Genomic DNA, 12,961 nt, shown 5'->3' on the forward strand with positions numbered 1-12,961 from the left:
TTTCCCAATACTTTGAGCCTGCCTGTAGGCAAGCAGAGCAGGCTGCAGTGGCAGAAGGGAGCCTTCAGGCAGAGTCACAGGTTGGGAATCAGAATTTTGAGCTGGCATGCATGGAAATAATGTATGTTAAGGGAATAAGACAGGGCATGCTATGCTGGTCATCTATTATGTGCCAGAAATTGTGGGTTCTAAATAGGCAGATGGCAACCTCAGGAAGCTTAAATTCTGACACACAATACACCAACTATTTTCTTAATTAGTTATTGACTTTATTTGAATTTCCTCTCATTTGAGCACATATTGGTTTTATGTTTTAAAACCTCCATACACATACAAACAATAGACTATCAGAGAAGCTGTTATAAACAGTGATCAAGTTTTAAACATTTATTTTTTTTTTAAAAGCTAGTATCGGCCGGGCGCGGTGGCTCAAGCCTGTAATCCCAGCACTTTGGGAGGCCGAGGCGGGCGGATCACGAGGTCAGGAGATCGAGACCATCCTGGCTAACACGGTGAAACCCCGTCTCTACTAAAAATACAAAAAACTTAGCTGGGTGCGGTGGCAGGCGCCTGTAGTCCCAGCTATTCGGGAGGCTGAGGCAGGAGAATGGCGTGAACCCAGGAGGCGGAGCTTGCAGTGAGCCGAGATCGCACCACTGCACTCCAGCTTGGGTGACAGACCGAGACTCCGTCTCAAAAACAAACAAACAAACAAACAAACAAACAAAAAGCTAGTATCAGTCCTTTTACTTTTCTTTCAACTGTGTGCTTGCAATCTTTTCTTTTCTTTTTTTTTTGAGATGGAGTTTCACTCTGTCACCCAGGCTGGTGTGCAGTGGCGTGATCTTGGCTCACTGCAACCTCCACCTCCTGGGTTAAAGCAATTCTCCTGCCTCAGCCTCCCGAGTAGCTGAGATTACAGGTATCCGCCATCACTTCTGGCTATTTTTTTTTTTTGTAATTTTAGTAGAGACTGGCATTCTGCCATGTTGGCCAGGCTGTTCTTAAACTCCTGACCTCAGGTGATTCACCCACTTTGGCCTCCCGGAGTGCTGGGATGGATACAGGCATGAGCCACTGCGCCTTGCCGCTTGCAATCTTTTATAATAACAATAATTTAGAAGAATTCAATTTCCTAATATGACATTTAGACTTGCATTGTCACTTGACCCAGAAGAGCAATCCTGAAAAAAGAAATGCTATTGTTTTGATAAACTCTAAGTGCTCCGTAATGAGACAGGCATAGGTGTTCCCAGGTGTCTCTTTATAGTTACAGCCTATATGCATATACATGACATAGAGCCTATGTAAGTATAGTGGATACATCAACATTTATGATTTTGACTGTCACCTCTGGGAGTCTATGGGGACTGTGGAACTGAGGAATTGTTGAAGTACTCTTGTCCAACAGATCAAATTTATGATAAGGAACCACCCCCTCCCAAATCATTCATTCATTTTAGATTATTGAATTGTTTCTGGTATGAGGGGTTTATTTGGTTAATGATAGTTTTCAATGAGGGGAAAAAGATATATTATAGTTGTATTAAGTTAAACACCAGGAGAACAATTTTCTTGATATTTTGACCAAGGTTGGCAATACCACTTTTCATCTGAACATGGAGACAAGGTATTTTTCCAAAGATGGAATGATTCTATTAAAATGACATGAAAATTTTATGGCCAGAATCCTAGAAGGATGTGTGGTTTTCAATAAAATATTAATGAAAAAAGCATTGTTAAAATGATACATTTCCCTTGGCATCTTTTGAGCCTTTGAATATAGAGCTATTTCCGGATTTTTCACTTACGCAAGACCTTTTTTTTTTCTCTGTACTAGTTTGAGTTGTGTTTGCTGTCACTTACAATTTAAAGGGTTTTAATGACTAAAGAAATTGGTACCAGGAGTGGGGTGGTTTCCAGGCAGCCAAAATCCCACAAATGTCTATTATAGAGCTATAAAAAACAGATTATGGAAATAGAGAGCATTTACACAAAAAGGAACTTTAACCTCATCTGACCTAACCATGTCATTTTATGAATAAGTAAATAAGCTGACTCAATCAATATATTCTCTTTCTTTTTTTTTTTTTTTTTAGGGACAAGGTCTTATTCTCTCAACCAGGCTGCAATATAGTGGTAAAATTATAGCTCATTACAGCCTTGACCTCCTGGGTTCAAGTGATCCTCCTGACTCAGCCTCCCAAGTACCTAGGACTACAAGCATGCACCATCACTCCCAGCAAATTGAAGTGTTTTTTTTTTTTTGAGATGGAGTCTTGCCATGTTGCCCAGGCTGGTCTTGAACTCCTGGCCTCATGATCCTCCTGCCTAGCCTCCCAAAGTGCTGGGATTACAGGCATCAGGCACCACACCTGGCCTCAGTATACTTTCACTGACTGAGACTTTATTTATTTATTTATTTGAGACAGAGTCTTACTTTGTTGCCCAGGCTGGAGTGCACCTGGCCTCAACATATTTCCACTGAATGAGACTTTATTTATTTATTTATTTATTTATTTACGTAAGACAGAGTCTCGCTCTGTTGCCCAAGCTGGAGTGCAATGGTGCGATCTCGGCTCACTGCAACCTCCACTTCCTGGTTCAAGCAATTCTCCCACCTCAGCTTCCCAAGTAGCTAGGACTACAGGTGTGCACCACCATGCCCGGCTAATTTTTGTATTTTTAGTAGAGACAGAGTTTCACTCCCACAGTGCTGGGATTACAGGTGTGAGCCACCATGCCTGGCTGAGACTTTATAGTATGGGTTATTATAGTCCAGCACCAACATTTACAGGAAAAGTAGTTTCTGAAAACATTCAAAATCAATACAGGGTATTGTGAAGCTTTGCCAATAGGAATTGGTCCCAATTCATGATGCAGATGAATAACTTCATTTATTATTCCTTAAAGTTTTTTTTTTTGAGATGGAATTTTGTTCTTGTCACTCAAGCTGGAGTGCAATAGCACGATCTCGGCTCACTGCAACCTCTGCCTCCCTGGTTCAAGCGATACTCCCGCCTCGGCCTCCTAAGTAGCGAGGATTACAGGTGCCAACCACCATGCCCAGCTAATTTTTTTTTTTTTTTTTGAGACCGCGTCTTGCTCGGTCGCCCAGGCTGGAGTGCAGTGGCGCGATCTCGGCTCACTGCAACCTCCACCTTCCGGGTTCAAGCAATTCTCCTGCCTCAGCCTCCTGAGTAGCTGGGATTACAGGCACATGCCACCATGCCTGGCTAATTTTTTTATATTTTTAGTAAAGACGGGCTTTCACTGTGTTAGCCAGGATGATCTCGATCTCCTGACCTCATGATCTGCCCGCCTCGGCCTCCCAAAGTGCTGGGATTATAGGCATGAGCCACCGCGCCTGGCCTAATTTTTGTATTTTTAGTAGAGGCGGGGTTTTGCCGTGTTAGCCAGGCTAGTCTCAAACTCCTGACCTCAGGTGATCGCCTGCCTTGGCCTCCCAAAGTGCTGGGATTACAGGCATGAGCCACCACGCCCGGCCTTCAAATATTTTTTGAGCATGAGAAATGTGTTAGCCATTGAGTTGATGATGGGCATAGAGCAGAGAACAGGATCAGCAAAGACCATACTCTCAAGGAACTATGTGTCTACTGGGGCAGGTATTCAATAAACTAGTATTTTAATACAAATAAGTATTATTATTGTTATAATAGATAATGCAAATAAAAAGTGCAGGGTGATATGAGTCAATATAAAACGAGGACCTGCCCTTATATGGCATAATAAGAGGAGGCTTCCATGAGGAAACGGCATTTAAATTCAGACCTGAAGGATAGTGGAAATTTGCCAGGTGAAATAAGGTGCGAGGCAAGGTGTAGGATTCCAGGTACGTACAAAACCCCTGTGGGAGGAAAAAAGCTTGTATACTTAAAGAGAAAACAAACCAGCATAAATGGAAATTAGTGTAGTGGGGGAGAATAACTCAAGATGAGAATAGGGAGATAGGAGACAGATTATACAGGAACTTTCTGAAACATTTGTTTTTCTTCTTTTGTTTTGTTTTGTTTTTGAGACAGAGTCTCACCCTGTCGCCCAGGCTGGAGTGCAGTGGCACAATATCGGCTCACTGCAGCCTCCATCTCCCGGGTTCAAGTGATTCTCCTGTTTCAGCCTCCTGAGTAGCTGGGACTACAGGTGTGCACACCATGCCCAGCTAATTTTTATATTTTTAGTAGAGATGGGGTTTCACCGTGTTGGCCAGGCTGGTCTCAAACTCCTGACCTCAGATGATCCACCTGCCTTGGCCTCCCAAAGTGCTGGGATTACAGGCGTGAGCCACTATGCCTGGCCTCTGAGACATTTGGAAAAGAGCTTAGGCATTATCCTAAGAGCAAAGGGGAATATGGGGTAGGGGTGGATTATGGTTTAGAGGAAACCAGAGGGAATGTAGAGAGAGAAGAGAGACATAGGGCACAATGCAGGCTGGAGATGACAGGGACTCAAAGGGTTCTGAGCAGAGATAGCAGTAAAGATAAAAAGAGGAAGCTGACTCAGTTAATATTCAGGAGGTAGACATAGTCCATTCTCTTCTTTTCTGTGCTAGTTTGAGCTGTGTTTGCTGTCACTGGAAATTCAAAGGGCTTTAACTTACCACAGAAATTGGTACTGGGAGTGGGGTGGTTTAGTGGCGAAGAAATGATTTAGTGATGACAATGATGTAAAACCAGGGGGAGGAAAGAGACAAGGATAATGCCCAGGTTTCTGGGAAAAGGCAGGGAGTAGGTGTTAGTGACATTTATGACTTAATGAAACAATGAAGAAGGAGAAGGAAGAGAAATATGAGATTGTGATGAAAGAGGGTGAGGCTGCTTCTGAGCTGTGTTCCAACTAAAGGACTTGATTAGGAAGCAAACAGAAACAGGATTGCAGTGAGAATTGTAAAGTGCAGCCAGAGAGTCACGCTTTTCTAGCTAAGTTCCTCTAAAAAGATAAGGAAGGCAGAACTTCTGCATATGAACTCCCTGGTGAGTAAACATAGGACACCACGGTAGACTGGTAAATTGTCATTCCTTAAATCTGATATTTAAAAAAATCTATTAGCCATTTATTTAGTGGAGGCAGGGAGCACAAATAAGATATTTTTAATATTCTGAAATTTCATGTTTTGCTTTATTTATTGTTTTTGAGAAAGGGCTCACTGCAGCCTTAACCTCCTGGGCTCAAATGATCAATCCCCCCAAGTAGCTGGGACTGTAGGCGCACGCCACCAGGTCCAGCTAATTTTTTGTATTTTCGGTAGAGACGGGGTTTCACCATGTTGCCCAGGCTGGTCTTGAACTCCTGCTCAAGCGATACACCTGCCTCGATCTCCCAAGGTGCTAGGATTACAAGCATAAGCCAGTGTGCCCGGCCTCATGTTTTACTCAAATGCACCCAGACTTTACTTTTCTACAGTAACAATGTAGACGTGATAATAAAGCATGCTTTTAAAATTAGCAAGTGCTTTGAATCAGCATTATGCTAAAAGTCTTATTTTTATATCTCTTGTCACAATAACCCTTATAAGGTAGATATTTTAATGTCTATTGTTTAAGGCACAGAGAGGTTAAGCTACTTCTACAAGGTTACATGACTAATAATTTATAAGCTAGGATTTGAGTCCAAGTTTATCTGAATATAGAACGTTTTTTGTTTGTTTGTTTTTTGAGATGGAGTCTTGCTCTGTTGCCCAGGCTGGAGTGCAGTGGTGCAATCTTGGCTCACTGCAACCTCCACCTTCTGGGTTCAAGCAATTCTCCTGCTTCAGCCTACCGAGTAGCTAGGATTACAAGTGCTTGCTACCACGCCTGGCTAATTTTTGTATTTTTAGTATAGACTAAACATGGTTTTACCATGTTGGGCAGGCTGGTCTTGAACTCCTGACCTCGTGATCTGCTTGCCTCAGCCTCCCAAAGTGCTGGGATTACAAGCATGGGCCACCATGCCTGACCTTTTTTTTTTTTTTTTTTTTAGACAGGGTCTCACTCTGTTGCACAGGCTGGAATGTAGTGGTATAATCATGGCTCACTGCAGCCTTGACTCCCCTGGCTCATGATCCTTCCACCTCAGCTTTCTCAGTAGCTGGACTACAGGTGTGCACCACCGCACCCATCTAATTTTAAAAAAAGATTTTTTCTTGAGAGATGGGGGCTTGCTTTGTTGCTCAGGTTGGTCTTGAACTCCTGGCCTCAAGCAATTCTCCAGCCTCAGTCTCCCAAAGTTTGGGATTACAGGCATGAGCCACAGCATCTGGCTTAGTCAGTTATTTTTGATGTGTGTACTAGCTAGCAAGTTAGGCTCAATTTTGTTAAATAAAATGTAGGAACATAGATAACTAATTTTCACATTCTTCAAATGCTATTTATTTTGTCTTAAACACAAAACACCATTAAAACCAAATAACATCATTTGTAGTATGGCATTTTTAAAAACAAAGCAAATTTTAATGATTTTTAAAAATAGACTAAGCTAATTACTAAACCAAATATTTCATTACTTGTTGTAAGAATTTAAATATTATTACTTATTGTAAATGTTTAAACTTGAAATCTTATATAAAAGAAACATACCTCCAAAATAATACCCAAAGACATGTTTTTTAAAGCTTTTATTTAAAAAAAGGGTAAAACGAGATGACATTTTAAAAAGACAAGACAGTAATTAAATCATAGTACCGTGTCCCTTTTAATTTGCCGTAATAATTCCTTTTCTTTGGAGTATTCTTTTTTATGCTCATTTCTTTGCAAAGAAAAATTACAAAAAAATGTTTTCCAACATAAAAAATGAATACAGGGCCAGGAGCGGTGGCTCACTCCTGTAATCCCAGCACTTTGGGAGGCCGGGGTGGGTGGATCACCTGAGGTCAGGAGTTTGAGATCAGCCTGGCCAACATGGTGAAATCCTGTCTCTACTAAAAATACAAAAATTAGCCAGGCATGGTAGCGGGCACCTGTAAATCCTAGCTACTGGGGAGGCTGAGGCAGGAGAATCACTTGAACCCAGGAGGCGGGGGTTGCAGTGAGCTGAGATCGCGCTACTGCTCTCCAGCCTGGGCAACAAGAGCGAGACTCCATCTCAAAAGAAAAAAAAAAAGAATTTGGGGTCTCCTTGGGAGCTATAAACAGTGAATGCATTTTTTCAGTGACAACGTGAACATGTGAAACTGATGAAGCAGAAATTGTATCTGATTCTTACATGTTCATGCATATGGCGATAGAAGCACAAACACTTTATCTTGCAGACAAGAGAATATTGCCAGTTTTGACCTATGAAGAACAAAAACTAGGACAAAGCTCTCTGTCAGAGAAATCTCATCAGTTTTCAATACCACCAATGCAATTGTGAAATGATTTGACCTAAGGTTTATCTATAATTCCTTAGTTCACAGTTACAACAAATATTGGCTCCTCCTTTTAAAGGCAGTGTGTGTGTGTGTGTGTGTGTGTGTGTGTGTGTTGTGTTGATTGATTTTTTTTTTTTAATTCTGGAAAACTCTTAACATAAAGATTTGGTCTAAGGGTTAGAACTTCGTTCTAGCCTGCAAGGGATCCCTAAATTCTGTCATTCTGCCACTAAAGCCAAGCTTCTTGGTTCTACTCAGAAGCTTACATCATAGACAGAAACGGAAAGGCAAAAATGAAAAAGAGGAATATGAAAAAGTGGGAAAGAAAAAGAAAAACATGAAAAATTTCTCTATAATTCTATTAAGTGAGAATATGTCAGCTGGGTACAGTGGCTCACGCCTGTAATCCCAGCACTTTGGGAGGCCAAGGCAGGTGGATCACTTGAGCTCAGGAGTTCGACACCAGCCTGGCCAACATGGTGAAACCCTATCTCTACTAAACATTCAAAAATTAGCTGGGCATGGTGGTGCACACCTGTAGTCCCAGCTACTCGGAAGCCTGAGGCATGAGAATCGTTTGAACCTGGGAGGCGGAGGCTGCAGTGAGCTGAGATTGTGCCACTGCACTCCAGCCTAGGTGACAGACGGAGACTCCATCTCAAAGAAAAAAAAAAAAAAAGAGAATATGTCCTGTGTTAGCTTGCTTAGGAAAGAAAGAGAGAGAGAGAGGGAGGGAGGGAGGGAGGGAGGGAAAGAGAGAAAGAGAGAGAGAGAAAGAGAGAGCAAGAGAGCAAGAGTAAGAAAGAAAGAAAAAGAAAAAGAAAGAAAAGAGGCCGGGCGCGGTGGCTCACGCCTGTAATCCCAGCACTTTGGGAGGCCGAGGCGGGTGGATCATGAGGTCAGGAGATCAAGACCATCCTGGCTAACACGGTGAAACCCCTTCTCTACTAAAAATACAAAAAATTAGCTGGGCGTGGTGGCGCCTGTGGTCCCAGCTACTCGGGAGGCTGAGGCAGGAGAATGGCGTGAACCCGGGAGGCGGAGCTTTCAGTGAGCCGAGATCATGCGACTGCACTCCAGGCTGGGTGACAGAGCGAGACTCCGTCTCAAAAAAAAAAAAAAAAAAGAGAGAAAGAAAGAAAGGAAATATGATTTGTGCTGTCGTAGAACTCAACATATTTCTGATGTCAGTGATGAAATCATGTTTATGTTGGTTTATCAAACACATGTAATTTATCTTTTATATGTATAAATATCAGATAATATTTATACATGAATCTAAATTTGTATGAATGTCCTGCGTTCAGGCTGGGCTGGAGTGATTATTTTGTTATTGGATCATTATTTTGTTTTCAATCACTGTGAATAATAATATTTTGTATGATTTGGTTTATTTGTTTGTTTTTGCTCATGAACACCATAACTGCAAATGAAAGAAATACTCTCAAACGTCTGAGTCCATATAAATACCCATTTCTATATCAAATTTGGTAAAAGTCACAATAATTTGCAATGGAAGCACTGAATATGAACTAGACATATCCCATAAATAGTAAAGCTTGGAGCTTTGTATCCAAAGTGCTAAATTGCTATTTTGGAAGTTGAAGAAAAACTTAAATTGCTTTTCTAGCCAGTTAATTGTTTAAATATTAGAATTTTCAATGTAAGCCATGATTACTGAGATTTATATTGGAGAAACACTCAGCAAGAAAAATACTGTCAGCATTTCCAGTGACACTGCTGTTGAAAAACCTCAATCTCGATGCATATAAAAATACTGTCACCTTTTGCTATCAAGAAGTGCTCTTTCCTTCTTTAATGGAACTCCATAGTTATATGCATTAAACAGAAATTAAAAAGAAATGAGTAAAGAAGAAAAGAGAGGGAAGAGAGAAAAGGCAGGGCAGGAGGAGAGGAGAGAACTGGCCCACCTTCTTTCTAGTATTCTTTTTTTTTTTTTGAGACGGAGTCTCACTCTGTCGCCCAGCCTGGAGTGCAGGGGCGCAATCTCAGCTCCCTGCAAGCTCTGCCTCCTGGGTTCACGCCATTCTCCTGCCTCAGCCTCCCGAGTAGCTGGGACCACAGGCGCCACCACGCCCGGCTAATTTTTTGTATTTTTAGTAGATACTGGGTTTCACCGTGTTAGCCAGGATGGTCTTGATCTCCTGACCTCGTGATCCGCCCGCCTCGGTCTCCCAAAGTGCTGGGATTACAGGTGTGAGCCACCGTGCCCGGCCCTTCCCAGTACTCGATGTGGCATATGGGGCAGCACCACCTTTGGCAAACTTTAGACCAGAGTGTGCATGTTTTAGCAGGCCACTGAATTAAAATTTGTGGCTCCTGGATTTCAAAGGCAGTTAATGTAGTAATTTGCTGGGAGTTATCAAAGGCAGAGAAAATATTGCTCCATGGTAATATCCTAGCTATGGAAAATAATTAGCACTTTCAGGCAGCAAGGATTAGAAAAGCAAATTTTCTCTAAATTCTCTGCCAAATTCAGCTAAAATTTCAGGATACAGCACAGGAATTCCAAGGCAGACAACCACACGAGGTTCTAAGGTTTCACATTCTCAAAATTCATCATTCTAGAATGTTCTAGGGTGATATCATTGACCTTTGCGGGCAACCCTTTTCTGCACAGTCAGACCAGTACCGGTAGTTGAGAGTTGTGGGTAAACTTGGCTCTCATAAAAAAGAAAGGCATTGTATTTCAAGTCTTTACAGTAGATGTTTTTGTGGGACTTACCAAAGGAGGGAAGGAACCTCTTTGAGTTGGTGAGCCATCAACAAATCTGAGTGCCATTTGTGTGTTTCACTGGCCATTCTGAACAAGTAGAAAGGAAACTGGGATGGAAGTTAGGAAATTATGTTCCATCCTGGCTCTTTCACTAAAACCCAATTTATGGGTATATAAGATGCAATTTCCCCTATGTGAAAGACAATTCAAAAATTGCTCCATATCATACCTGTCCATACCACAAATGGAAAGCCTAGTACTAAAGTTACAAAATAATGATGTCACCTCTAGTGGTGAAATAAGGAAACAAAATATAACAGCAAAAATAAGAGTTTCCCATCATAATGGTAGTTTCCTTAACAAAAATAACCCACAGGGCAACTGATCAGAAGGAAAGTATTACCCTAAAATTTTAGATCTAAATTTGTTACTACTATAATACTGCTGCATACCAAAACTGATTGACATCCAAACATTTCTGTGTAGTGCTGAGATTTTCATATCTATTTTTTTTTCAGGGTAAGACTGACTTTTTTTTGCTAATATTGCGCCCATGATATCTTATTGGATTCTAATATATATAAGGGTATCATATTTACATCAACAAGATAATATTTTTCATTTTATACTTTCAGATCATTGTCTCTATATAACAAAAGGTATTTAATATTTTAATTTTCAAAAATGTCTCTGTAAATAAGATGCATCTTACACAGACTGTATGTCTTACAGAATAGCAATCATATTCAATATGTTTATTTCTTTGTGTTACAATTTCCTTGTTTACCTTATAGAGATGATTCAGGACCCTACTAAATCCACTAGGCTGTTGCAAATATCAAGGTCATTTATGCAATAGTCATTTGAGAAAAATAAAGCATTATGCAAAATATTGCTATGCTGATACCAACTATATGAGCAACTAGGGATTAAGCCAGATCCCCGAGGGGAACAGAATATTCAACTTCCTCCTTGCAGTGAGGTGATAAAACCTGTATGGACCAGCTGGGTAACCCTAAGGGGAAAGAAATTGTTTAAAGAGACCTTTCTAAGGCTGGTAGGAAGTTGAATTTTCTTACCAATAGAAGCAGCTGAACTATTTGTTTTTTACACATTAAATTTGAAGTTGGTCTCTGATTTCCACCCGTTGCCCAAGAGTTTAAGAAAGAGAGATGACCACAGCTACTGATGATTAACAGATCAAATGTTTTCGTCTGTGGTAAACACAAAAATTCCTGAATTTCCTCTCAGAAGCTATTGTTGCATAGAAATGTATTACGATTTAGTCCTCCACAAATCAAAACAATTTTTTTCTTTAGAAATACTCCCAGATTGGCTGGGTGCAGTGGCTCACACTTGTAATCCCAACACTTTGGGAGGCTGAGGCAGGCAGATCACTTGAGGTCAGGAGATCAAGACCAGCCTGGCCAACATGGTAAAACCGTGTCTCTACTAAAAATACAAAAATTAGCCGGGTATGGTGGCGCACACTTGTAATCCCAGCTACTGGGGAGGCTGAGGCATAAGAATCACTTGAACCCGGGAGGTGGAAGTTGCAGTGAGCTGAGATTGTGCCACTGCACTCCAGCCTGGGCTATAGGGTGAGATTCTGTCTCAAAAAAAAAAAAAAAAAAAAAAAAAAAAGAAAGAAAAAGAAGAAGAAATACCCCCAGATATATGCTTCATCCTTTAACACTGCCCAAGTATCTGAATGCTTCTCTCAGATGTATTTTAAATAAAATTCTGTACACATAATCATCTCGTCTAATATTTTAGTCTCCCACATAAAAATCTCAGCAAAAAGGCCAGCTTTTACTGAGATTACCTGTTTTATATGTGTGTTAGAGTGGAAAATGCAAAAGTAGAGAAAAAAGGTTGTAAGGAACTGCTTTAAAATGGAAACAATCTTTTCCACTGGTCAATAGGATTATGGCTAATCTAATCTTGATGTTGAGCCCTTGACCCATATGCTCTACAAGTGTGTCTCTGTTTCACAAGTGTGTATTACTTTTCTAACACGGGTGTGGGGGAGTCAGTTGCATAGAAAGAGTCTCAGGAATGCTAGATCAATGTAACACCTCAGGTGCCACTGAAATGGTCTCAGACATTTAGGAATTGGAAGGCTCATGAAAGCTATTTTCACAGCTAGCTCAACCTGCTTAAACAATGTTAAATGCATAATAGTCTTTTTTTTTTTTTCCTTAGAGATAAATAGCATTTTAGAAAAAAAATAAGGAAAAGCACATTCCCTTTTGGGGGCAACTGATTTGGCAAAATTTAACGAGGTTTTTAAAACTCAACAGTCATGGAGCACCATTAAATACTCACACAAAAAGACCCAGGCAGCTTAGAGATTAATATTTCCTTGGTCACAAGACGCCTAATTGACTTGCAACAAAACAAAATATTCAGTGCATCTGGTTGGGGCCAACATGGATGATGACGTGTTTCTCATAAGCCCTTTTCATTGTTTTCTCAATTTGCTTCAGAAAAACTTGCGGGATGCGTCCACATAAAGTGTGCACAGTCTCCAAAAACTTCAGCTGAAGGGGGTAATACATGGATTGAAAGAGATTGTCTTGAAAGGGAAACTGAAAGATGACAAAAAAAAAGTTTATTTAGTAACAGAAATGCCATTTTAAATTCAGATCACTTTTACTAAGAAATGACACAGGAATTATCATAAGCCCACAGGCACAGGTTTGGACAAGTGAAAAGACCTTTGAAGATCTAACTTAAAATCCTGTCTCAGCTGTGCAACCCCAGGTAATCATTTAAACTCGCTGAACCTCAGTTTCTTTACCTCTTAAAAAAGAAAAAGGCCAGGCATGGTGGCTTACACCTGTAACCCCAGCACTTTGAGAGGCCGAGGTGGG

The 12,961-nt window shown here is 40.8% G+C and overlaps 1 protein-coding gene across 3 annotated transcripts in view; it reads right to left on the reverse strand.

The window, feature by feature from the left end:
• Positions 1-10,740: 10,740 nt before the first annotated feature.
• GXYLT2 (glucoside xylosyltransferase 2) overlaps positions 10,741-12,961 on the reverse strand; it is an 87,428-nt gene continuing 85,207 nt past the window's right edge. For all 3 annotated transcript variants that reach the window (XM_024244365.3, XM_063721974.1, XM_063721973.1), the window contains one exon: positions 10,741-12,676. In XM_024244365.3, the coding sequence (XP_024100133.1) occupies positions 12,494-12,676 (183 nt within the window). In that variant the 3' untranslated portion in view covers positions 10,741-12,493. The remainder of the gene's footprint in view (positions 12,677-12,961) is intronic.

Source organism: Pongo abelii, chromosome 2 (assembly GCF_028885655.2).
Source record: "Pongo abelii isolate AG06213 chromosome 2, NHGRI_mPonAbe1-v2.0_pri, whole genome shotgun sequence".
NCBI classification, from domain to species: domain Eukaryota; kingdom Metazoa; phylum Chordata; class Mammalia; order Primates; family Hominidae; genus Pongo; species Pongo abelii.